The sequence below is a fragment of the Neoarius graeffei genome, chromosome 9 (genome assembly GCF_027579695.1).
Source record: "Neoarius graeffei isolate fNeoGra1 chromosome 9, fNeoGra1.pri, whole genome shotgun sequence".
Classification (NCBI taxonomy): Eukaryota; Metazoa; Chordata; class Actinopteri; order Siluriformes; family Ariidae; genus Neoarius; species Neoarius graeffei.
Window position 1 is genome coordinate 18,982,801 of NC_083577.1, and position 27,715 is coordinate 19,010,515.

At 39.4% G+C, this 27,715-nt stretch overlaps 1 protein-coding gene across 1 annotated transcript; it reads right to left on the reverse strand.

Annotated features, from left to right (window-relative positions):
- Positions 1-7,363: 7,363 nt before the first annotated feature.
- Positions 7,364-27,314, reverse strand: hce2l1 (high choriolytic enzyme 2-like 1). The gene is made up of 9 exons (XM_060928610.1): positions 27,255-27,314; positions 26,286-26,337; positions 25,298-25,357; positions 24,798-24,950; positions 21,633-21,750; positions 19,268-19,446; positions 19,014-19,095; positions 7,508-7,632; positions 7,364-7,422 (listed from the first exon to the last, which is right to left on the reverse strand). Exons 1-9 carry the CDS (start codon positions 27,312-27,314, stop codon positions 7,409-7,411), a joined length of 843 nt encoding a protein of 280 aa, XP_060784593.1. The 3' UTR covers positions 7,364-7,408.
- Positions 27,315-27,715: the final 401 nt, after the last annotated feature.

The following is a 27,715-nucleotide window of genomic DNA, read 5'->3' on the forward strand; positions in this document are numbered from 1 at the left end:
TTTTGTTCTGCTATTTGGAAATATTTTCTGCAAATACACAAGCCTCCATACTACACCCTTCTCAACCTAATAATGCCTATATTTACATCATATCTTGCTTTACAACTCATAGCATTACTGTAATTCTTTATTCTCTCACTCTATTTTTAATTTCAGTCTTCACAGATCCTTCTCCGCAGCAAAGTTATCATTCCATGATACCTCCACAGGTCTTTCATCCCCCTCGCCCTGACACTACAGGCTAATACAACTTGAAGTATACCAACTAATTCATAAATGTACTAGTTATCATACCCACACATTATCCTTCCACACAACATACTAATAAAGGTATCACCACAATAAAAATAGAACACAACTGTTCTTCAAGAAACAAAGCATTCATTTTCATGTTACACATCATGTTACATTTTGTCAAGATTAAGTTTCTAGCTTGAACAATAGATTGTTACCCAAAATATACTTCATTCAGTGTTTGCATCTGCAACCTGTAGTTTTAAATTGAAAGCAAGGTTTCAATTCTACACTCTGTTACATCTTATGATGATGCAAAGAACTGATGCCATTATGAAATAAAACCCAACTGGCAAATGGAAAGACGTTTGGGTTCATTGTGTTTGCCTGGCTTCTAAAGTGCAAGGTCATGAACTGAACTGAGAACTACTGCAGGGGCTTCACTGCTCTAAACTAACAACAGAGAACTGGGTACAAACTAATCATGGCAGAACTGGGAGCTACAGAACTACTGAGAGCTACAGAACTGAACCTATGAGCTTTGTCTTACAGGGCAACTGTTTTACTTTGTGCTAGTCTGCACCACAGGCAAGACAGCACTAGTAAAAAAAAAAAAAATAGAACATGTACACAAAACATGTATTAGTGTAGCTTGGTATGAGAAAACAAAATATTCAAAAGTATCTATGAATAAAGGTAAAATACTGTTGCTGTCTTCAAAAGGGATATAATATCAGTATAGTTTTGCATGATTCAACAGTACAATATATACAAACCTATACAATTTACCAATATATATGTATGCAAGATAAGAACTAGTCAGCAGCGACTGTCTTCATTTTTTTCACCCTCGCGGATGCGCGATCTGTCACTGTTGTTGTTGGAGTCACGCTGGCTGCCGGTTTTGCCGAGATACGACAAAATCATCCTTGTTTTCTTGCCGTTTTTGTCGGACTCTTGCCCCGAAGAAACAATTCTCTTTTTGGGAGCCATGTTTGTTGTGCCACATTGAATTCTGGGAGATGCATGGCGGAAACTGCCGAACACTGCTGAGGTAGTTGTCGGGTCCTCCCGGCGGGTAATAAAACTGACGAAATCTTACATTGGAAAATCGCAACTGCCCTTATTTGGTTGTCGTCGCCTTTCGTCGGTATTACGTAAATATTGCTCAACTTTGACCTGGAAAACGCCGTCAGGTTCGCGCGGCGCAGGTTTCAGTTTATTTACAGCGCTGCTAGTTTGCTAAATTGAGAACCATTGTATCCCGAGCCTGATTTTTTCATTCTGCAAAATTGCAGGTTGTTTAATTTTTCTTCTGCAATCTTGAAAATCATTCTGCAAAATGCAGACTGCAGACGGGTATTTCGAACACTATAATATGCAGATGGCATTAATAACAAATAAGAAAATAATGTAATGAATTGTAATGAATTTAATGAATTCTTAAAATAATGTGTAATTGATACATAAATTAATAAATTGACAGTAATGTATGTGATACCAATATTTAACAGTTATTCCACGAAACTGAGTCATACATGAGCTGATAGCCGACAAGACGCGTAGCACTGAGTTGGCTATAAGCCATGTACGACTCAGTTGAGTGGAATAACCATTTTATTCTAACCACATTCACCGGATTTTGAGAAACAAAACATTTTTATTTTTTGGAAATTCAATAAATAAGAACTTTATACAAAACGTCCGACAAAATAATTGCTGCTTAGAATGTAAACAAACTGGCGAAATGACCGTAGCAATTTGTGAAAAATGTTATAGTAATTCTTGAAAAATAAAAAAAACCCATCATTGCATATTTTGTTGCTTTATTTTGTATTTTAGGGAGGGGTTTCCTCTTCTTCTTCTTTAGAGTTTTTTGGTGGTTGGCAAACCAACTTAAAGGTGCATCGGGTAGTGTAGTGGTTAGCACTGTTGCCTCACAACAAGAAGGTTCTGGGTTCGTGCCCAGCAGCCGACGGGGGCCTTTTTGTATGGAGTTTGCATGTTCTCCCCATGTCTGCCCGGGTTTCCTCTGGGTGCTCCAGTTTCCCCCACAGTTCAAAGACATGCAGTTAAGTTAGCATGGGGCAGCCATGGCCTGAGGTTGGGCTGAAGTGCCCTTGAGCAAGGGCACCTAACCCACAACTGTGCTGTAGTATAGCTGCCCACTGCTCTGGGTATGTGTGTGTGCTCATTGCTCAATTATGTGCGCATGTGTGTGTTCACTGCTTCAAATGGTAAATGCAGAGGTTAAATTTCACTGTGTGCTTAAGTCTGTGCTTGAGTGTACATGTGACAAATAAAGGCTTCTTGGCTTCATTACTGCCACTGACTGGGCTGGAGTGTGGAACATGGGGGGAAAATATTCTTTTATCTATTTCTGTTTCTTGATAATTACTAGGGATTTGTTTTTGAGTAGAGTTTTTATTTTGTCCTAGATAGGTTCAGCCATTTTGTTTTTCTCTACTCATGGTATATGAGCTGATATCCTAGTAGTAGAGTAACCAATCAGAGCATGCAGATAGAATAAATACATATACAACAGTTAGGTCCAGCCAAATAATTTGATTGTGTGAGCGGCATTCCAGGAGTGCTTATATTTAGTATAACTCCACTTGTCATGTAAATTTCTAGTAACAGTCCTACTAAACCAGTTAATACATTATCAGTGGACATGGCAAACAATACATTTTTCATAAATATAACATCTGACTTCAAATATGAAAGCTCATCAAATGAATGTTAAAAGGGAAAAGGGGTACCAGTTTCGCACCTATAACAGGACTATACAAATCATTGTGAGCTAGCTAGCCTATCAGTGAGTGTAGCTTCTTAGATACCCATTTCCATTAGTGGAGCACAAATAAACAAATTGTTTGGCTATATTTTGTCCAAAATGTCATATACTTGATCCTATTAATTTGTTGTTTATAAAACCGTTGTATACCGTAAAAGTGATATTGCACTCACAATTGTGCTGTATAACAATACGGTATGACCATACAATACTTTTACTCATGTGATGTTGCTTTTAAAGCATTTAGTTACTAATACATGAATGTTAATAAAATGTGAATATTGTAATTTTCATGGGGGGGGTCACAGTGGTGTAGTGGTTAGCACTGTTGCCTCACAGCAAGAAGGTTCTGGGTTCGAGCCCAGTGGCTGACGGGGGCCTTTCTGAGTGGAGTTTGCATGTTCTCCCTGTGTCTGTGTGGGTTTCCTCTAGGTGCTCCAATATTTCCCACAGTCCAAAGACATGCAGGTTAGGTTAACTGGTGGCTCTAAATTGACTGAGTGTGAATGGTTGTTTGTCTCTATGTGTCAGCCCTGTGATGATCTGGCGATTTGTCCACAGTGTGCCCTGTGTCTCACCCATAGTCAGCTGGGATAGGGTCCAGCTTGCCTGCGACCCTGCACAGGATAAGTGGTTATGGATAATGGATGTGATTTTCATTTTATTTGAAAATTTCAGAAATAATAAAGCCAATCATGATATAATGGACTGAGATCTAATGGAATTTATTTACGCACTTAACCACACAAAATAACCGACAGTTTGTTAAATAGCCTTAAAAATTATTTATAATAAATTAATTGCAGAAACCTGATAGCTGTGTTATATGCATGCAGTATTTTCATGACAGTAAGTCACACTGAAGTATATTATCACCACATCCTGCTAAATTTTAACTGCTTGGAGAAACAAATTTATCAGCTACATCATTTATGTAAGCAGCATTTCTTTACTAGGGATTATTATTGCATATTAAAGCATTTCTTTTCACTGATAGGATAATGACAGTGCATTTCACCTACATGACATTTTGTAGCATTCTTAAGCAAAAACATAAGAATGGATGCTCACCTTCCGATCATTTTATTGTTCAAGCAGTGTGTAGCAATATGGTAGAAGGTATATACAACTTGATATTGATATGATTTTGGACTCATGTTTGTATGATTAACTTATATGTTTAGCAACAGTGTATCAGTTATAGTATGTAGCTTACTACATTTACTGTAGGTTTAAGTGTCATGTTCACAGAGCCATATTAGAGTTTTTAAATTTATTTACTTTTTAAAAGGAACTTAACATCCTGACCTCCCATAAGTTAGTGAAAATATACAGTTGAATATTAAATGTTTGGCTATGCCTGGCCAAATGACAAATTTAATTGATCTTTGAAGTGAAAAGAAGTAAACACAAGTGCTGCAGCAATTTATTAAAAATAGCATGGAAATATTCCTGCAAATGTTAATGCATAGTTACTTTGTATGTGATGAGCTTAAAAACTACAAAAAACTAAAATGGTACTTGTAGCATATACAAATGTTTGGACACCTTTCCATTTTCAGTCTCTGAATTTAATTAACTCATTTGGTCCTCATCTAATTATTAAGACTCATTACTGAGGTCAAAAATTGAAATTAGGAATAACAACTCCAGAACATAATCAATTCTCTGTCTCTTCAAACTTTGCGCTAATACTCAAGAAGCATTGGCTCCATGAAGCAGCTGACTGAGGATCAGAAAATGAAGCTAACTGATGCCTCTAACAAAGAGAAAGGCTGTAAAAACATATCAAAATGCTTCTATCTTGCAATTTTTAGTGAATGTGAAATGTGAATGTGAAGGCAACAGAAAATACCTAATCATCATCATCATCATCATCACTGCTTTTTTCTTTATATACGGTATGTTACCTCTGGGTGATATTATTCGTAAACATTGTATTAGTTTCCACTGTTATGCTGACGACACACAGTTGTATGTTTCTGCAAAACCTGATGAGAGACACCAGCTTAATAGAATTGAGGAATGTGTAAAGGACATTAGACACTGGATGCTTATTAATTTCCTTCTGCTTAATTCTGACAAGACTGAAGTACTTGTACTAGGACCACATGCAGCTAGAACTAAGTTTTCTGATTACACATTAACTCTGGATGGCCTTTCTGTTTCTTCACGTGCAGCAGTAAAAGACCTCGAAGTGATTATTGACCCCAGTCTTTCATTCGAAACTCACATTGGTAACATTACCCGGATAGCTTTCTTTCATCTCAGAAATATTGCTAAGATAAGAAATGTAATGTCACTACATGACGCGGAAAAACTAGTTCATGCTTTCGTTACCTCCAGGTTGGATTATTGTAATGCCTTACTGTCTGGATGTTCCAATAAGTGCATAAACAAGCTCCAGTTAGTTCAAAATGCAGCAGCAAGAGTCTTTACTAGAACTAGAAAACATGACCACATCACCCCTGTCTTATCCACACTGCATTGTCTCCCAATCAAATTTTGTATTGATTATAAAGTACTACTATTGACCTTTAAAGCACTGAATGGTCTAGCACCACAGTACGTGAGTGAACTTCTGCTCCTCTATGACCTGTCACGCCTACTTAGATCAAAAGGTGCAGGCTATCTGCTGGCACCCCGTATAATGAAGGCTACATCAGGGGGCAGAGCCTTTTCTTACAAAGCCCCACAGTTATGGAACAGCCTTCCAAGTAGTGTTTTGGAATCAGACACAGTCTCAGTGTTTAAGTCTAGGCTGAAAACATATCTGTTTAGTCAAGCCTTTTGTTAATGGTGTTTATGAGGTAAAGGTGTAGATCTGGAGGGTCCTCAGACATAGAGTGTTTTGGTAAACTGGGATGTATGGATGCTGTCAGTCCCCACTTGCTTGCTCACTCAAGTTTGTTGATGGTGTAGTGGCTGGTTGCTTTATGTCCTGGGGCTCCCTCATGCCTGGTTACCTTCTGGCTCTCCCTTTTTAGTTATGCTGTCATAGTTAGTTGCCGGAGTCTCTGCTTGTACTCAGTACAATATGTATGCTGTTCCTACTTATTCAGGTGACATTGGGCATACCTAACAACCTGTGTTTTCTCCCCCCCCCCCCCCACAAATTTATCCCTCTGAGTTACATGTCGGTCCTGGGATCGAGATGCTGACCTCTTCTGCTCCTTGGACCTGCCTGATCCATCCTGGTGCCCTGTGTCTGGTTGGAGTCTCATCGCATCACTCCTGTGGAGGGCAGCCCCATGTGGACAGTTGGAGGTCATGCCTGGAGGATGCTCTGGACTCTTGCAGTGGTGCTTTTGTGGCTGGGGACAGCAGTTGACTTGCTGACTTTAGGACTGCAGTTGACTTGCTGACTCTGGGACTACGGTTGTCATGAACGGTTTTGCGTTCAGGTTTCCGTCAGTGGGGGGTTTATAGCATTAACGAAGCTGACTTTATGTTAGGACTGTTAATGTTATAGTCATGTTGTCTGTTGTTGCCCGGATGGGGATGGGTTCCCTTTTGAGTCTGGTTCCTCTCGAGGTTTCTTCCTCATGTCATCTGAGGGAGTTTTTCCTTGCCACCGTCACCATAGACATGCTCATTGGGGATAGATTAGGGATAAAATTAGCTCATATTTTAAGTCGTTCAAATTCTGTAAAGCTGCTTTGCGACAATGTTTATTGTTAAAAGTGCTACACAAATAAACTTGACTTGACTTGATCATCATCATCAAAGACTGTTCGAAGGTTTAGCTGACAGAGGAATGCTGGTGCACCATTCCACTGTGTAGCAATACTTGCACACATGATCTGCATGGAAGAGTCATCAGAAGGAAAAAGAGACTGGCTTCTACAATAAGACAATGATCCAAAACATACCTCAAAATCCACCATGAACTACTTCAAGAAACATAAGCTGAAGGTTTGGAATGATACCCACCCCCTGATCTCCTGACTTGAACAAATGCCATTTGCAAGCTGTGACATCTGGCAAAGGTGTTCTTGCTAAGTACTGACTTAGCAGGGTACCCAAACTTTTCCACATGCTACAATTATTTTTCTTCCCTGTTTCTTAAGTTCATCAAATACAGTATAAAGTAACTGTGCACTGATATAGTAGAAATGCTTATTCATTTATTAAAATATTTTGCTGCAAAAGTTTTCTTTTTAGCAGATTTGATAATTAGCAAGTCATGAATTGTTTAGTCGTGTTATATTTTTATAACAGCAGAATGCACAAATTTTAACATACTTTGTTTTGCATTCCAAGGTGCAATATCTACTACAGTGCCAAATAAAAAGTGACTTATAGTCTGGAAAATACAATAATAGTGACGGAGTTGCTATTTAATACAGTGATAAAGTTTTATTCCAGAGCTCCTGTTCAGATGAGACCACCTGTTGGATTGTAGGAAAAATATACATTAATTATGATTTGCAATTAACTGTAATGCTGAGAATTTGAAGTGAAGATTTTACGCACCACAGTTGTACAGCAGATTTATTTTGTGAATATCTAGTCGGCTCGGTCCATCACGCTGGCCAATAGGAATGTTTGGATCTGGTTTAGGGGTGATAGTTGGTAATCCATCTTCTGAGAAAGCATATCTATATTAAAATTAAAAATAATGAAATTTAAAAAATGAGATGAACTGTGAATTAAATATTCACAATTATTAGTTAATATTGTTCTAATTATGACAGTGGGCTCCATTTATCACTCTTTTAATACAATTTGTGTGCAAATGTTTATGCAGGCCAAACTGAATTAAAAATTCCACCAAATTTACAAAGGTCTGAGTAACACTGACTTTCTTTGTAGTCAGACACAGTCATGGGAAAAAGAAAGTACACCCTCCTTCAATTCTATGGTTTTTATTTATTAGAACCTACATAACAATTGTGTGGTCCTCACCAATGTCTATAAACAAACAAATAACTTCAGGTGACAATGAGAAACTAATTAAAACAGTAATTAACAGCAATTACTAATGAAATGTATGAGATTAGCTCATCAAGAAGTGTGACTACCTCTAGAAGAGCAGAAATTTTGGCAATTTGGTGTTCTGGAGGATTAAGTTGTCTGTCGACATAATGCCAGCAAAGCCCATGTTCACATTATCAGGCTGAAGTGACTCAAATCAGATTTTTTTTTGCCTTAATGTGACAGATCTGAGTTTTTCAGGGCTGTGTGGACACATAAATCTGATCTTTTCAAATCAGATTTGAGTCACTTTCTGTCAGTAAACCCATTGAGAACAACCAAACTACAAGCATGGATGCTTTGAACTACAACTCTCAAGAACCACAGCGCCCACTGTCACTGGCCTACTGATTACAGCTGCCACTCATTCCACTAATTACCTGTCACGCTATTTAAGCTCCCCACTCACTCCACTCCAATACGAAGTATCATTCTGTGTTTCTCCAGTTCATACCAAGCCTTGTATTCTCTGTCTGCCTCTCATTATTCTGACCTCTGCTTACTCTCTATGTTCATATTATCTGTCTTGCCTCTACTACTCTGTTTGCTGATCAACCGACCCTCGCTTGTTTCCTGACCATGCTTCCTGTCTTATGATTTGGCTTTGTCTACAGTTTGCATCCCACTCTCATCTGCACATACATCCATAAGTGCCTGCACTCTGACAGGATAGTTCACCTATCATGGATGTAGCAGAAGAAGGGAAGCAAACTGCTCTGAATGCGCAAAGACGTCTACTAGGAGAACATCAACATATGCTTGCAGACCTCAACACCCACATGGCGCAAGTTTGGATTATCTCCTCTGTGTTTGCCTGCATATTCTTTATACTTGGCATTGATTGTTTCCAGATGTTGGTGAGCCTCCTCTCATACTGCTTGGCTGCGTGAGAACCAATCCTCCACAGCCTGTACCTGGCTTGGCGCATCGTCCCAGGGGAACACGGGTGGTTGATAGCCAAGTATGCACTGAAACAGTGTTAACTGTGTTGCAGAGTGTCTGAGGGAGTTTTGTGCATACTCGGCCCATGGGAGAGAACGTGCCCAGTCCCCCGGTTATGTATGCAGAAGATTCTTAGGAAGCAGCCAATTTCCTGGTTGGCTCTCTCAACTTGGCCATTTGATTGAGGGTGGTAGCCAGATGTAAAGCTCACTGACACTCCTAACCTCTCCATGAAGCAAGTCCAGAAATGAGAAATGAACTGAGAGCCCCGGTCACTGACTATATCCTCTGGGATACCATAGTATCTAAATACTTGCTGGAAGAGGATTTTTGCTGTTTGGGATGGCGTTAGGATGCCAGGTAAGTGGATGAGCCTAAGAGCTTTAGAGAAGTGGTCAATAGTTACCATAGTGGTAGTGTTACCTTCTGAGTGAGGGAGGTCAGTGATGAAGTCAATAGCTACAGTGGTGCTTGAAAGTTTGTGAATCCTTTAGAATTTTCTATATTTCTGAATAAATATGACTTAAAACATCAGATTTTCACACAAGTCCGAAAAGTAGATAAAGAGAACCCAGTTAAACAAATGAGACAAAAATATTATACTTGGTCATTTATCTACTGAGGAAAATAATCCAATATTACATATCTCTGAGTGGCAAAAGTATGTGAACCTCTCAGATTAGCAGTTAATTTGAAGGTGAAATTAGAGTCAGGTGTTTTCAATCAATTGGGATGGCAATCAGGTGTGAGTGGGCACCCTGTTTTATTTAAAGAACAGAGATCGATCAAAGTCTGATCTTCACAACACGTTTGTGGAAATGTATCATGGCACGAACAAAGGAGGTTTCTGAGGACCTCAGAAAAAGCATTCTTGATGCTCATCAGGCTAGAAAAGGTTACAAAACCATCTGTAAAGAGTTTGGACTCCACCAATCCACAGTCAGACAGATTGTGTACAAATGGAGGAAATTCAAGACCATTGTTACCCTCCCCAGGAGTGGTCGACCAACAACGATCACTCCAAGAGTAAGGCGTGTAATAGTTGGCGAGGTCACAAAGGACCCCAGGGTAACTTCTAAGCAACTGAAGGCCTCTCTCACATTGGCTAATGTTAATGTTCATGAGTCCACCATCAGGAGAACACTGAACAACAGTGGTCTGCATGGCAGAGTTGCAAGGAGAAAGCCACTGCTCTCCAAAAAGAACATTGCTGCTTATCTGCAGTTTGCTAAAGATCATGTGGACAAGCCAGAAGGCTATTGGAAAAAATGTTCTGTGGATGGATGAGACCAAAATAGAATTTTGGTTTAAATGAGAAGCATTATGTTTCCAGAAAGGAAACCACTGCATTACAGCATAAGAACCTTATCCCAGCTGTGAAACATGGTGGTGGTAGTATCATGGTTTGGGCCTGTTTTGCTGCATCTGGGCCAGGACAGCTTGCCAACATTGATGGAACAATGAATTCTGAATTATACCAGCGAATTCTAGAGGAAAATGTCAGGACATCTGTCCATGAACTGAATCTCAAGAGAAGGTGGGTCATGCAGCAAGACAACGACCCTAAGCACACAAGTCGTTCTACCAAAGAATGGTTAAAGAAGAATAAAAGTTAATGTTTTGGAATGGCCAAGTCAAAGTCCTGACCTTAATCCAATCCAAATGTTGTGGAAGGACCTGAAGTGAGCAGTTCATGTGAGGAAACCCACCAACATCCCAGAGTTGAAGCTGTTTTGTTCAGAGGAATGGGCTAAAATTCCTCCAGGCTGGTGTGCAGGACTGATCAGCAGTTACCGGAAACGTTTAGTTGCAGTTATTGCTGCACAAGGGGGTCACACCAGATACTGAAAGCAAAGGTTCACATACTTTTGCCACTCACAGATATGTAATATTGGGTCATTTTCCTCAATAAATAAATGACCAAGTATAATATTTTTGTCTCATTTGTTTAACTGGGTTCTCTTTATCTACTTTTCGGACTTGTGTGAAAATCTGATGATGTTTTAGGTCATATTTATGCAGAAATATAGAAAATTCTAAAGGGTTCACAAACTTTCAAGTACCACTGTATATGGGACCAGGGTCTCTGAGGAATAGGGAGGGGCACAGTTTGCTGGTGGGAGGAGTTCTAGGAACCTTTGCCTGTACACAAATAGAACATGATGCAATGAACTGGTTAATCTCAGTAAGCTTGTTCTCCCACCAATACTTATTCTTTAGCATTTGATGAGTACGTTGACTGCCAGGATTTTCTGTGGTGGGAGACGAGTGGGCCCATGTGATGAGTCGGCCTTGAAGCCACTTGGGCATGTAGAGTAGACCAGGTGGGAGGTTATTGGGGGGAGTTTGCAGTTGAGAATTTCTTATATCTCTGTCTAGGTCCCAGGTGATGGACTGTACAAAACATTGGGATGGGAGAATGGGGTGGGTGACAGAATCTTGGTGCGAAGGACCAAAGCTTCGAGATAAGGTGTTCACCTTCGTATTTTTGGAACCGGGGCAAAATGAAATTGTGAAATTGAATCTCGTAAAGAAGAGAGCCCACCTGGCCTGGCGAGGGTTTAGCCTCTTGGCTTGTTTAAGATATTCAAGATTCTTGTGATTAGTGAGAATTACGAACAGGTGAGTGGCCCCCTCTAGCCAATGTCGCCACTCTTCAAGGGCTAGTTTAATGACGAGCAGTTCCCTGTTGCCCACATCGTAGTTCCTTTCTGCAGAAGAGAGTTTTTTTCAAAAGAAGGCTATAGGATGAAGTTTCTGTTTCTCCCCAAAATGTTGAGACAAAATCGCCCCTACTCCTGTGTTGGATGCATCCACTTCTAAGGTAAAAGGTCTGGTGGGATCTGGATGCTGGAGGACCGGAGCAGAGGTGAAGGCCTGCTTGAGACATTGGAATACTTTTTCAGGCTTGGGGTTCCACTGGAGGTGCTTAGGTCCCTTCTTAAGCAAAGTCGTTAAGGGCGTGGCTATTGCACTGAAGCCCCTTATGAACTGATGATAGAAGTTCATGAAACCCAAGAAACACTGAAGATCCCTTATGGAGGTAGGTGTGGGCCAGGACATGACCATGGAAACCTTGGAGGAGTCCATGCTAACTCCTTTTGTGCCAATAATGTATCCTGGGAAGGAGATACGAACTTGATGAAACTCACATTTCTCAGCTTTGACATAGAGGTGATTCTCTAGCAGGCATTTTGAGAACTGCTCTGACATGTTCCTGGTGACTTCTTTCATCTGGGGAGTAAATCAGGATGTCATCTACAGTGGTGCTTGAAAGTTTGTGAACCCTTTAGAATTTTCTATATTTCTGCATAAATATGACCTAAAACATCATCAGATTTTCACCCAAGTCCTAAAAGTAGATAAAGAGAACCCAGTTAAACATATGAGACAAAAATATTATATTTGGTCATTTATTTATTAAAGAAAATGATCCAAAATTACATATCTGTGAGTGGCAAAAGTATGTGAACCGCTAGGATTAGCAGTTAATTTGAAAGTAAAATTAGAGTCAGGTGATTTCAATCAATGGGATGACAATCAGGTGTGAGTGGGCACCCTGTTTTATTTAAAGAACAGGGATCTATCAAAGTCTGATCTTCACAACACATATTTGTGGAAGTGTATCATGGCACGAACAAAGGAGATTTCTGAGGACCTCAGAAAAAGTGTTATTGATGCTCATCAGGCTGGAAAAGGTTACAAAACCATCTCTAAAGAGTTTGGACTCCACCAATCCACAGTCAGACAGATTGTGTACAAATGGAGGAAATTCAAGACCATTGTTACCCTCCCCAGGAGTGGTTGACCAACAAAGATCACTCCAAGAGCAAGGCATGTAATAGTCAGGGAGGTCACAAAGGACCCCAGGGTAACTTCTAAGCAACTGAAGGCCTCTCTCACATTGGCTAATGTTAATGTTCATGAGTCCACCATCAGAAGAACACTGAACAACAATGGTGTGCATGGCAGGGTTGCAAGGAGAAAGCCACTGCTCTCCAAAAGAGCATTGCTGCTCATCTGCACTTTGCTAAAGATCATGTGGACAAGCCAGAAGGCTATTGGAAAAATGTTTTGTGGATGGAGGAGACCAAAATAGAACTTTTTGGTTTAAATGAGAAGCATTATGTTTGGAGAAAGGAAAACACTGCATTCCAGCATAAGAACCTTATCCCATCTGTGAAACATGCTGGTGATAGTATCATGGTTTGGGCCTGTTTTGCTGCATCTGGGCCAGGACAGCTTGCCATCATTGACGGAACAATGAATTCTGAATTATATCAGCGAATTCTAGAGGAAAATGTCAGGACATCTGTCCATGAACTGAATCTCAAGAGAAGGTGGGTCATGCAGCAAGACAACGACCCTAAGCACACAAGTCGTTCTACCAAAGAATGGTTGAAGAAGAATAAAGTTAATGTTTTGGAATGGCCAAGTCAAAGTCCTGAGCTTAATCCAATCGAAATGTTGTGGAAGGACTTGAAGCAAGTAGTTCATGTGAGGAAACCCACCAACATCCCAGAGTTGAAGCTGTTCTGTACGGAGGAATGGGCTAAAATTCCTCCAAGCTGGTGTGCAGGACTGATCAACAGTTATGGGAAACATTTAGTTGCAGTTATTGCTGCACAAGGGGGTCACACCAGATACTGAAAGCAAAGGTTCACATACTTTTGCCACTCACAGATATGTAATATTGGATAATTTTCCTCAATCAATAAATGACCAAGTATAATATTCTTGTCTCATTTGTTTAACTGGGTTCTCTTTATCTACTTTTAGGACTTGTGTGAAAATCTGATGATGTTTTAGGTCATATTTATGCAGAAATATAGAAAATTCTAAAGGGTTCACAAACTTTCAAGCACCACTGTATGTACGCGATGGCATATCTACCTAGCATGTACTGTAGAATGTCATTGATTAGGCATTGGAACACGCTAGGCGCCGAAGAAAGACCATATGGCATTACCCGGTGGCTGGCGGTTGTGCTAAAGGCGGTCTTCCATTCATCACCCTGTTTGATCCTGATTAAGTTATATGCACTGTGTAAGTCTAGTTTAGAAAAGATCCTTTGCTGATCAGAACTGCTCTAAGGCCACAGGAACAAGAGGAAGGGGATAAGGATATTCAATGGATACCTGGTTCAAACCTCTAATCAATACATGGTTGAAGTCCCCCACCTTGTTTCTCCACAAAGAAGAAGCCTGCAGAAGGTGGAGATTTGGAAGGGTGGATGTACTCCTTTATGGCGGCATGTTCCTTCTGGGACAAGGGAGATATATGCCCCCATGGTGGAGACATGCCTGGCAGTAGGTCAATAGCACAGTCATAGGGTTGATGTGGTAGTAACCCTCAAGCCTTTCCCTTGCTAAAGACCTCCTGCAGGTCCATGTAACATTCAGGAACTCCATCCAAGGAGTCTGGTTGAGAACTCTCCACAGACATGGATGAAAGATTGACTTGGGGATGAGAGGTACAGTTTTGAAAACAAGTAGGTGACCATTGGAGAATTTCTTTGTTCTGCCATGATATCAAGGGATTATGAAGCTGAAGCCATGGATAGCCAAGAATGAGATAGTGACTCACAGTATTGGTGACATAGAGGGAGATATGCTCTGAATGTAGAGCTCCCACTTGGATATGAATTGGTGTGGTCCGCGTGGTGACAAAACCATCTCCTATGGGTCCTCCATTTATGGTCCTAATGCTGAGTGCACTCTGCAGGGGGACTGTGGGCAGGTTGACCTTCTGCATGATAGTGCAGCTGATAAAGTTCCCTTCTGCCCCTGAATCAATAAAAAGCACAAAGGATGTGTGTGAAGGCTGTCAATGTTAATAACACAGGAACCTTAAATGATTTGGAATTCAATTTTCTTACCGGACTCACAGTGCATGTTGAACCTTCTGCTGGAGCTATACGGGATGGACAAATGGGACAGTGGTTGAGCTGATGCTCAGAGCACCCGCAGTAGAAGCACAAACCCTCCCTTTTCCTTCTTTTGCACTCTGAGCATGTTAGCCAGGTGCGTGAGACTTCCATGGGCAAGCTGTCCTCAGAAGTCATGACCGGCTTAGCACATTCCTGAATGGAGGCTCGGTGTGCCAACAGATGATCGAGTCAAATGGCTAAACTGATAAGAGTCCAGTGTGAGTTGTTCATCTTGGCAGGTAAGCCTACTAAGAATCTCAGGGTGCAGACCTTGGTGGAAAACAGCTTTCAGGGCAGGTTTATTCCATCCACTGGCTGCTGCTAATGTTCTGAAGTTGAGGGCATACTCAGCCACACTTCGGGAAGCTTGTGAAATGGTGAGCAAACTTTCACCTACTTCAATCCCTTCAGGTTCATGGTTAAATACTCTCTTAAACAGAGAGAGGAACTGCTCATAGCATGTCATCTGCTCACTGTCCTTGTTCCAAACAGCACTTGCCCAGCGTAGTGTTTTGCCCATGAGAAAGGAAAGGAACTTAGTGATCTTATGCTTATCAGAAAAGTTAGACATGGTAGCAAAATACATCAAGCATTGAAGTAAAAACCCTTTATAGTCGAGAGTGTCTCCAGCAAATTTCTCTGGTGTAGGGAGCTGTAGCGGGCCAGGAATGGACTCAGGGTGTGGTAGGAGGGTCTGTGATATCATAGTTGCTAGTTGCATCATACAGGCATTGAGGTCTGCTAGCATCTGTTGATGTTCTCCCAGTAAGCATCCCTGAGCGTTCAGAGCAGACTGCTTCGCCTCTTCCACTACATCCATGGTATTGAAGTATCCTGTCAGAGTGCAGACACTTACGGATGCATGTGCAGAGGAGAGTGGGGAAGCAGACTGTAGACAAAGCCAAGATGAGAGACAGGAAGCTAGGTCAGGAAACAAGCGAGGGTCAGGCAACTGGCAAACAACATAGTATAGGCGAGACAAAGAACGTAAATGAAATAGGGCAAGCAAAGGTCAGAAAATTGAGAGGCAGACAGAAAGTACAAGGCTTGGTATGGACTGGATAAAACAGAATGGTACTTCGCACTGGAGTAGTGTGTGAGAGTGGCTTAAGTAGGGGAAGAGCTAATTAGGGAGATGCGTGGCAGCTGTAATTAATATTCTGGTGACAGAGGGCACTGTGGTTCTTGGGGAATGCAGTTCTGAGTGTCCATGTTTGTAGTTTGTGTGTTCTCAGCAGGTTTACTGACAAGCCATAAATTATAAGCAAATTCATGGCACAGCTGATTTACATTTAGTGGCCTCCACAAAACTCCATAAAAGGCAAAGCTCAGAGTGCTGAAAATGACAAAATTATGACAGAACATGCCTCATAAATGCAGCTCAGCTACTACATCACAACGGCTAATACAGACACATTAACTCTTCTTCCTATACAATTTAAACTTGACACCGTGATCAGTCTATAAAATTGTAGTAACTCATCACCAAACTGAAGCCAATCACTCAAGGTTCACATTAGTGACTCTCCTTATACAGCAGAGAAAATTGGTATTGAATGTGTCAACATTTTTCTCAGTAAATATATTTCTGATGGGGCTATTGACATAATTTTCACCAGATGTCGGTAACAACCCAAGTAATTCACACATACAAAGAAATCAAAACATATGTCCATAAATTAAGTGTAACAAAGTGGAATTACATAAGGAATAAAGTACTGAACACATGAAAAAAAGAAGGTGCAAAAAGGCATAGAAAGCCAAGAAACCAGCTGAAGTCTGTCAGTATTTAGAAAGCAATCCTGCCCCCTATCAGTGCAAATTAATCTCTGTTCGTTTAGATCTAACTGATGGCCTATAAAAAGGTTTCTCATTACCAAGGTGTCACACAAGAAGCATCTCATGATGGGTAAAAGCAAAGAGCTCTCTCAAGACCTTCGCAACCTTATTGTTGCACAACATACTGATGCCATTGGTTACAGATGTATTTCTAAACTTTTGAATGTTCCAGTGAGCACTATTGGGGCCATTATCCAGAAGTGGAAAGAACATCATTTAACCATAAACCGGTCACAACCAGGTGCTCCTCACAAAATTTCTGACAGAGGAGTCAAAAGAATAATCAGAAGAGTTGTCCAAGAGCCAAAGACCACTCAAGGAGAGTTTCAGAAAGACCTGGAATTAGCAGGTACAGTTGTTTCAAAGAACACAATAAGTAATGCACTCAATCGCCATGGTCTCTATGCATGCTTACCGTGCAAGACTCCACTGCTGAAGAAAAAGCATGTTGAAGCTTGTTTAAAGTTTGCTGCACAACATTTGGACAAGCCTATGAAATACTGGGAGAATATAGTCTGGTCAGATGAGACCAAAATTGAATTCTTTGGATGTCATAGCACACACCATGTTTGGAGGAGAAATGGTACTGCATATCACCCCAAAAACACCATACCAACAGTAAAGTTTGGAGGTGGGAATATCATGGTGTGGGGCTATTTTTCAGCATATGGTACTGGCAGACTTCATATAATTGAAGGAAGGATGAATGGAGAAATGTACCGAGACATTCTTGATAAGAATCTGCTGCCATCTACCAGGATGCTGAAGATGAAATGAGGGTGAACATTTAAGCAAAACAATGATCCCAAACACACAGCCAAGGAAACTCTCAGTTGGTTTCAGAGAAAGAAAATAAAGCTGCTAGAATGGCCCAGTCAATCACCCGACTTGAATCCAATTGAAAATCTATGGAAAGAACTGAAGATCAAAGTTCATAGAAGAGGCCCTTGGAACCTTCAAGATTTGAAGACAGTTTGTGTGGAAGAATGGGCCAAAATTACACCTGAGCAATGCATGCAACTAGTTTCTCCATATAGGAAGCGTCTTGAAGCTGTCATTACCAACAAAGGCTTTTCTAAGTATTAATTTCAGTAAGCGTGTTCAATACATTTTCCCCACTGTAAATACATTTAAACAAACAAACAAACAAACAAAAATTAAGTTTTGTTTTTTTCCCCAAACTAACTGGATTTTCATGAATATCACATTTCCTAAAGGTAGATAGCCTTTCGATTAAATAAAATTGGTGAAATTTAGTTCCCTCTGAAATTTGGTCATTGTGATATATGTTTATTTCTGTAATATCTCACAAAATATCAGGCCATTCTGTGGCTGGGAAGTTATTTAATTTGAGGAGATTCCCTAGCAAAATATATGCATGAAATCGCTTGCTTCGTGCAGTCAAACAGACAGAGGAAGTCTGTGTGTGCATGTGCAGGTTTACCTTCTTCTTCTTTTGGGTTTTACAGCAGCTGCATCCACAGTGTTGCATTACTGCCATCTACAGGTTTACCTTGATTGTGCACTGACAGTTACATCATTCTGTCGCTAAACGAACAGCTGATCACACCGAGGTGCTCGCTGTCTGCCAATATTTATTAGTTTGGTTCTGTGTTTTCTTTCCTTTGCAATGTAACATCTTTTCTTCTCGCTTTCCATTACTGTAATCGGTCTTTCACATTTCATTTGCACACTCACATCCTCTATTTTCCTCTCCTGTTTCAAATTTGTATCCCACAATACCTTGCGCAAATGGGGAAAGCCCACCACGTGATGCATAATGTAGTATCTTGAATTGGGTCATGTTGAAGCAAGAAAAAACAGCAGAGAATTTAGGGCATGTGGCCCTAAATTCATTAATTGTTCTATTTAAAAAAAAAAACTAATAAAATTGGAAGTCTGTGATTCGAATTCAGTAGCTTTTGCGCCACTAAACTAAAATAATTGGGTGTCAGGGAAAATTATTTTTATGACCTAAACCTGAAAAATCTGAAAGGCAGTCTACCTTTAAGTAAATTCTTGTGTGAACAATTTACTAATACATTTTTAAAACTCTAACAAATTTGTATGTTCTTATACAGCTTGATAAATGAGAAATGTTAATCATTAAATAATTAGGTTTATTTTAAAATTCTGATCATTCAGAATGATACAGGTAAAAACCAAGTTTAAAAAAAACCCAATATGTCAACAATAATAAGAACCACAATAAATTTGAGATAATATTGGTAACTGAAATACAACTGTTCATAAAATGATTGTGTTATGAATATTGGACATTGGCACAGTGCTTACCTTCCATAGTGCATTACAGAGTCATAATCATATATGGTGTTTAAATTGTTTGTCTCATACTTTTTAAAGTTGTGCTTTTGACCTGCAGAAAAGAAGTAAGTCATTAATTTTTTTTTAAAAGGAAGATAAGAAATGTTGGCTAATTTAAAATAAAATGTTACACAATGATTGCTATAATGATCAAACAGCCTGGATCCATAGGAAAGGATGTTGTGTAGCAGTAAGCAGAAGAGGATGGAGAGTATGAAACAAACCCTCAATGATGTTTTCCCACAGGATGGTGACATAACGGTCGCGATCAGAGCGTGACTGCTCATGAACAAAGCCGAGCACATGCATGAGCTCATGAGATGCCACGCCTGACCACATGCATGCTGGGGTCTGCAGTGAGAGTGGCTGAGGTCCTCCCAGCCTGCCCAAGAATGACCAGCACCTGCAGCATCAATAATACGCCCAACTGCATTACTGTAAATAATGGCCGATACCATAATAGCCAAAAACATTACCACAGCTGGAGGATAAACCAGCTTTGTTTAGTTTCAGAGCTAAGATCATATTCTTTTACAGAGCCTTATTGACAACAACTACAACAAGAAAAATGGAAGGCATGTGCATACAATATAGTCATACACAATGTAATGAGTGGTATGGAAATATAATATACTGTATTGTTGTGTTGTACTTGAGATCGGTCTTGGTCTCAAGTATTTGAGGGGATTTCCTAGCAAATAATGTGTATGAAATTGCTCGCTTCGCGCAGTCAAGCAGACAAAGTCTGTGTGCGTATGAGCATGCTTACCTTCATCGTCTTCTTCTGCTTCATCTTTTGGGTTTTATGGGAGCTGGCATCCAGTGTTGCATTACTGCCATCTACAGGTTTACCTTGACCATGCACTGACAGTTACATCATTCTGTCGCTAAACGAACAGCTGATCACACCAAGGTACTTGCTGACCACCAATATTTATTAGTTTGGTCCTGTGTTTCTTTTCCTTTGCAATATAATGTCTTTTCTTCTCGCTTTCTGTTACTGTAGTTGGTCTTTTCACATTTCATTCTCACACTTGTTCTCCATTGTTCTCTCCTGTTTCAAATTTGTATCCCACAATGCCTTGGGTGAACGGGGAAAGCCCACCACGTGATGCATGACATAGTATCTTGTATTGTATCATGGTGAAGCAAGAAAAAAATAGCGGACAATTTAGGGCCATGTGGCTGTAAATTCATTAATTGTTCTATTTTAAAAATAAATAAATAATAAAATTGGAAGTCTGTGATTCGAATTCAGTAGCTTTCGTTCCACTAAACTAAAATAATTGGGTGTCAGGGAAAATTCTTTTTATGACCTAAACTTGAAAAATCTGAAAGGCAGTCAAGCTTTAAATTGTTGCACTGTTTGCCCACACAGTCTTTCACAGAGCAGTGAACCCCTCCCCATCTTTACTTCTGAGAGACTCAGCCTCTCTGGGATGCTCTTTTTTATATCCAATCATGTTATTGACCTGTTGCCAATTAACCAATTTAGGGTTGTAGTTTTCTAAAGCATTTTTTTTAGCATTACGCAACTTTTTCAGTCTTTTGTTGCCCCTGTCCCAACTTTTCTGAAATGTGTTGCTGACATCAAATTTAAAATGAGCATATATATTTTCAAAAAACAATACAATTTCTCAGTTTCAACATTTGATATGTTGTCTTTGTACTATTTTCAATGAAATATAGGGTTTACATATTTTGCAAATCATCACATTCTGTTTTTATTTATGTTTCAGTGTCCCAACTTTTTTGGAATTGAGGTGGTAAACTTCTTTATGTTCTATACATTGAAAAAATAGATCGAATTATGTTACTGTTACTGATTATGAAATGTGGAATCATTAAATGTTGTTATACATATAAAAATGTTTCCAGGTACAAGACCTCAGCAGGTGCAACACATTTTTTTAAAAAATAAGCCTTTAAATAAGGCGGCACAGTGGTGTAGTGGTTAGCGCTGTCGCCTCACAGCAAGAAGGTTCGGGTTCGAGCCCCATGGCCGACGAGGGCCTTTCTGTGTGGAGTTTGCATGTACTCCCTGTGTCCGTGTGGGTTTCCTCCGGGTGCTCCGGTTTCCCCCACAGTCCAAAGACATGCAGGTGAGGTTAACTGGTGACTCTAAATTGACCGTAGGTGTGAATGTGAGTGTGAAGGGTTGTATGTGTCAGCCCTGTGATGACCTGGCGACTTGTCCAGGGTGTACCCCGCCTTTCGCCCGTAGTCAGCTGGGATAGACTCCAGCTTGCCTGCGACCCTGTAGAACAGGATAAAGTGGCTAGAGATAATGAAATGAGATGAAGCCTTTAAATATTTCATGTCTGGAAAAGCCTTGGCTATTTAAATTAAACCAGCTTAACGAGGCCACTTTAAACAATATTTTAGTAAAAAGAATGTTAGTGTGCTGTAATTTCTCAGATTTCCCTTTACATTGCAGTGTTTATATGGCATTTAATTTCATCCCCTTTGAAAATCTGAAATTATCACAATGCACTGAATACCGTAACCCTGGGTTGGATAGATATCTTACTGGGAATTGATCAAATTGTTATACATGTGTTAATGGTTGAGGGTTGAATCAAAGCTCACCCAAATTTAGGTTGGATATCAACAAAGTCAGCTTGATGCGTACGTGGCACAAATTTCACACATGTCGCAGATGATATGTCCAGCATTCCCATCTCGATTGTGATCCGGTCTATAGTATCTGCAGCAGAATAATATGGTTTTAATGGCATAAAAATAAGAAAACTAAGAAATGTAAACGTCTCTAGATATATATTGTAATACTACATAATTTTGCACTAAAGGGAGAAAGGAACTGTCCTCTTATTATTACAGACATGGTGACAAATTAAAATAAAAACAAATATAAAATGGTTTGTATGATGCTGGGCCAACAGGTGCTGCCAGAACAGCTTCCATGCACCTTGCTGTAGATTCTACAAGTGTCTGAACCTGTAATGGAGGAATTCACACTATTGTTCAAAAGATATTTCTTCAGTTAGTGGCTTGATGATGATGATGATGGAGAGTGCTGTCACTCTGAAATGTTCAATTGAGTTGAGATCTGGTGAGTGTGATGTCCAGAGCATAGGATTTACTTAATTTTCAAACTCATTCAATAATTCACTGAGTCCTCATATCCTGTGGATGGGGACTGAGTCATTCTGAAAGTTGACACTATGATGAAATATTTCATTCTGCCATGATCAGTCAGAAGAACTTTGGATTCATTTGTAGTTGTGCTTCAAAAAAAAGAAAGAAAAGGAAAAAAAAAGGTCATCTAATGGTAGACAGTGGATCAGATGCAGACCAGCATATTTCAGTTGACCGGACCGAGTACTTAGGAGAAGAAAAAAAAACTGCAAATTTTTTTCCCTCAGTATTACAATGGAGCTGACAAGATGAAAAAACCTGCCGACATCCCAGTTGTTGAAAAGAAGGGGAAGGATGATTCATCTACCCTTATCACTTTTTTCATATTGCTGTAGATCAGTGCTTGTGTACCACTGAACTTGAAAATGTGTATTCATCTTTCAATGAGGATTTTATGCATTATAGCCCTGCTACAATAACCCTTGTCAATGGACTGTTCTGGCTGACAAGCTGAACACATTCTGTGTTTTCATTCTCAGTCACCTGAAGAACAGTTGCTCTTCTCTTGTTCCTTATAGACACATTGCACTAATGCACATGCATCACACTCACTGACTGTTTTTGATCACAATTTCCAACCCTACTGTTTTATCTTTCTCATAGATTTAAAAGCATTTTTTTTATTATAGACACTGTTGAAACTGTCCTTGTGACTGTAGCCATTCTTACCCTAGTTATGAACTCTTTGCAAGTATCTTATATTTTGCCATCTTGATCCAAAATCAATATCAACTTGACCTTCTTAGCATTTTTTTTATACATATATCATGAACTACACCTACTGGGAAGCATCTGCACTTACAGTGTCTTGCAAAAGTATTCATCCCCCTTGGTGTTTGTCCTGTTTTGTTACATTACAAGCTGGAATTAAAATGGATTTTGGGGGGTTAGCACCATTTGATTTACACAACATGCCTACCATTTTAAAGGTGCAAATTGTATTTTTATTGTGACACAAACAAATAATTAAGATGAAAAATCAGAAATCTGGAGTGTGCATACTGTAGGTATTCACCCCCTTTCATATAAAAACCCTAAATAAGAGCTGGTCCAACCAATTCACTTCATAAGTCACATAATTAGTTGATTAAACTCCACCTGTGTGCAATCAAAGTTTTACAGGATCAGTCACATGATGTCTGTATAACTCAACCTGTTCTGGAAGGACCCTGACTCTGCAACACTACTAAGCAAGCAACATGAAAACCAAGCAGCACTTCAAACAGGTCAGAGACAAAGTTGTGGAAAAGTATAGATCAGAGTTGGGTTATAAAAAAAAATCCCAAACTTTGAATACCCCAGGGACCACCATTAAATCTATTATAGCAAAATGCAAAGAATATGACACCACTACAAACAAACCTGACAAGAGAAGGCCACCCACCAAAGCTCACAGACTGGGCAAGGAGGGCATTAATCAGAGATGCAACAAAGACACCAAAGATAACACTGAAGGAGCTGCAGAGATCCACAGTGGAGATGGGAGTATCTGTCCATAGGGCCACTTTAAGCCATACACTCCACAGAGTGGGGCTTTATGGAAGAGTGGCCAGAAAAAAGTAATTGCTTAAGAAAACATTTTTGAAGTTGGCCCAACAGCATGTGTCAGACTCCCCAAACACATGGAAGAAGATTCTCTGGTCAAATGAGACTAAAATTGATCTTTTTGGCCATCATGGAAAATGCCATGTGTGGTGCAAACCCAACACCCTGAGAACACCATTCCTACAGTGAAGCATGGTGATGGCAGCATCATGCTGTGGGGGTATTTTTCATCTGCAGGGACAGGAAAGCTGATCAGGACTGAAGGAAAGATGGATGGCACTAAATATAAAGCAATTGTAGAGGAAAACTTGTTTGAATCAGCCAGAGGTTTGAGACTGGGAGTGACATAGGTTCACATTCCAGTACGACAATGACCCTAAAGATACTGCTAAAGCTAAACTGGAGTGGTTTAAAAGGAAACATTTAGATGTCTTGGAATGGCCTAATCAAAGCCCAAACCTCAATCCAATTGAGAATCTGTGGCATAAATTGAAGATTGCTGTATACCAAAGTAACCCATTTAACTTGAAGGAGCTGGAGCAGTTTTGCCTTGAGGAATGGGCAAAAATCCCAGTGGCTAGATGTGCAAAGTTAATAGAGACATACCCCAAGAGACTTGCAGCTGTAACTGCAGCAAAAGGTGGCTCTACAAAATATTGACTTTGGGGGTGAATACCTATGCACACTCCAGAGTTCTGGTTTTTTTTTCATCTTAATTGTTGTTTGTGTCACAATAAAACAACAATTTTCCCCTTTAAAGTTGTAGGCATGTTGTGTAAATCAAATGGTGCTAACCCCCCAAAAATCAATTTTAATTCCAGCTTGTAATGTGATGAAAGATGACAAACACCAAGGGGGATGAATACTTTTGCAAGACACTGTATGTTCATCCACTCATTTATCCCCTTCAGTCATAATGTATACAACTGTACACATTAAGTTCCATAGCATGAAGTTCTATAGCATTTTTCCTTGTGTCTGAAGGGGTTATTCAAGTTTTTTTTGTAATTTGTCACCCATGAATATCTAGAAAATTATTTTTTAACCCACCATAGAGAGGAGAAATGATGTAAGGCACATAGACAAATCCATCTACTGATTTTGGCCAGAGGCAGTTTTGGTTTGCACATGAAATGGCACTTCTCAATCCAGAACTCGCGATGTCACCTTCACGAAAGGCATAGCCCCGAAAATGTGGCATCCCTGTGGGAGAAAAACACTTATTTATGTATTTCAATACTGTTTTTGTATTAAGTTTTTTTTTAAAACAAGAAACTTCATATTCATGGCTTACATTCTCTAGCAAACTTCAAAACTTACTTTAATATTATATTATATTATATTATATTATATCCTTCAAGGCCCTGAGATGACCTGGCAACTTGTCCAGGGTGTACCCTGCCTCTTGCCCATAGTCAGCTGGGATAGGCTCCAGCTTGCCTGTGACCCTGTACAGGATAAGTGGCTACAGATAATGAATGAATGGATATACTTCATGGATAGGAAGTGTGTTGGAGGCTCAGTTACCATCAGTATTGTTCAAACCTTACCGTTGTTTGCTACAAGTATCTTGTCCATTGGATTCATCTCATCTGGATACAAAAACTCCTCTGAAGCAACAAATTAATAAGTTACATTACAATAATTTTATGATTAAATTAACAATAATCAGCATGTAAACATGAACAAACACAGCAATGTTCATAAATGCTAAATTATACACAAATTGGTTGTTTCTTGTGTACTATATCTACCTGAGAAACCATAAACTAAGTATAAACACACACACACACACACACACACACACACACACACACACACACACACACACACACCGGAAAACAGAAAAACACCCAACACACATACTGACCAGAAACCAGAAACCAGAAAACACAAAAAGATATTCCTAGAAACTATGAGCATTTATACTAGAGAGAAGTTAACATAAGCAGAGAAGTTTCTTGATGTGGGAGCATTCATGATTTTATGATGACATTGAGGAAGTCATGGCACTGAAAGCCGAAGTGCTGCCCAATGGAGGCCATAAACTCACTTGCAAGTTGAACAAAATTATCTCGCTAAATGTGTCCACTATAGGCAATTCCTCAGTAAGAATATGACCTAGCCATAAGCACATTAAATTCTTAGTTGGCAAGCTAGCTTTACTGATATGACATGAGATGAAAAATTGCAAAATTGAGCTCCTCTGACAAATCATCCTCATAATTTCCTGTAACCATAATAACCTTCTGTTGGTGTTCAGTTCAATAGTATGTGGTCAAACCTATTACGTTTATGAACCCTCTTCTAATTCTGACACCCAACAGCACCACATGACATTTTAGAAAACAAATAAAGGCTTGCTGATTAAAATCAATAGAGTTTCCTGTTATATTTCTGCAATTAGAAGGTGCAGCTGAAATCACAGTGATGTGTCTCACTCAGAGGTCCACACACACTGACCAATCCTTTACCAAAGAACACCCAACACACACTGACCAATCCAAAGCCAATTAGTAACCAGAGAAATTATTTTACCTGAATACCCCCGTTTTGCTCTCATTTTTGCTCCATGCACTGCAGAGGAATTCTGTAAAAACATAAGAAATATACTGAAAGGTGGTCATAAGCTGCCTATTTTTATATGCTATTCAAATTGCATTACAAAAGATAAGACTCCTTTTAGAATAAATGCCCAGATAAATGCTTTATAAATGTGATTTCATAAATGTATATAAACAATTGATTTTTAGATCTCTATCACTAAATGATTTTAGCACACGATGTCCTTTACATAGTGAAGTCAAGTCAATTTTATTCATGTAGCACTTTTAACAATAGACATTGTCACAAAGCAGCTTTACAGAAAAATATAAATTTCAAGCGGATAAATTTATCATTAATGAGCAAGCCTGAGGCGATGGTGGCAAGGAAAAGCTCCCTAAAACAACATGAGGATGAAACCTTTAGAGGAACCAGACTCCAAAGGGAACCCATCCTCATTTGGGTGATAACAAATAGCATGATTATAAATAACTCACTTCTATAAATGTGTCCTATATGGTCAAAAAGTGCAATTGCGTAAACAGGAAATTAATTATAGTTTTAACATGAAATCACTTTTTTTTAAGTTATCAACTGTTCCATAGTACCAGTCACTTTCTGCTTAACACAGTCTACTTTACACTTAGAGATAAAGCATACCTCACCCGAAACTTATAGTATTCTAATATATAGACACACTGCACCTGAAAACATCGTCCTCTTATTATTACAGTTTTTCCTTAGCATTCTCCTAATTATTTAGGTCAAACCATCTGGCACTTTTTTACACTTAGGCAAGTACACTACTCAATACAATGTTTACTAGGAAAAAGTGCCTAATAAATGACATTTGACCCTAAATTATTTGCAATATTATTATTAATGTTAATTTCCTTACAACAGATATTTTCTAAATAATTCTGTTTCACATGGGTGATAAAGTTAGCAATTTAGCATTTTTACCTGCAGAGGAAAAGTCCAACATTGCACCGCCATCCCAAAAAGTATTGCTAAATGGAGCATTTTGCCGGTTAGACACACACACACACAGCTTTAGCAAGAAACCAAACTGAGTGTAATTTAAAAGTTTGAGTTCTTATATATACACACACACAAATAAAGTTCCTCCCATATTAAACACGCACATACAGTAACGTCACACATTGTGATTGGATATTAGGACAAATCCTTAACGCCAGGGAACAGGTTACACAATTACTATGTGCACTATAGCACTAAGTGCACAATTACTATGTGCACTACTTTAACTTGAGAGTTTGTGTCCTACATCAGCAGGTTTATGAAAAGCAGTTTAAATTCACTGAGACTGAATCACTGACTCAGCAAGCACTGATTCAGCACACTGCACTCAGAGTGTGTTAGTCATCACTTATATTACATTTCATCCTATGCTTAAAAATCTC

Excerpts from the sequence above, each read along its gene's own strand:
- hce2l1 (XM_060928610.1), bottom strand. The coding sequence starts at position 27,314 with ATGCTCCATTTAGCAATACTTTTTGGGATGGCGGTGCAATGTTGGACT. Across the intron at positions 26,338-27,254 it reads GTTGGACTTTTCCTCTGCAG|AATTCCTCTGCAGTGCATGG; the intron begins GTAAAAATGCTA and ends ATGTTTTTACAG. Across the intron at positions 7,633-19,013 it reads TCTGTAATGCACTATGGAAG|ATATGCTTTCTCAGAAGATG; the intron begins GTAAGCACTGTG and ends ATTTTAATATAG.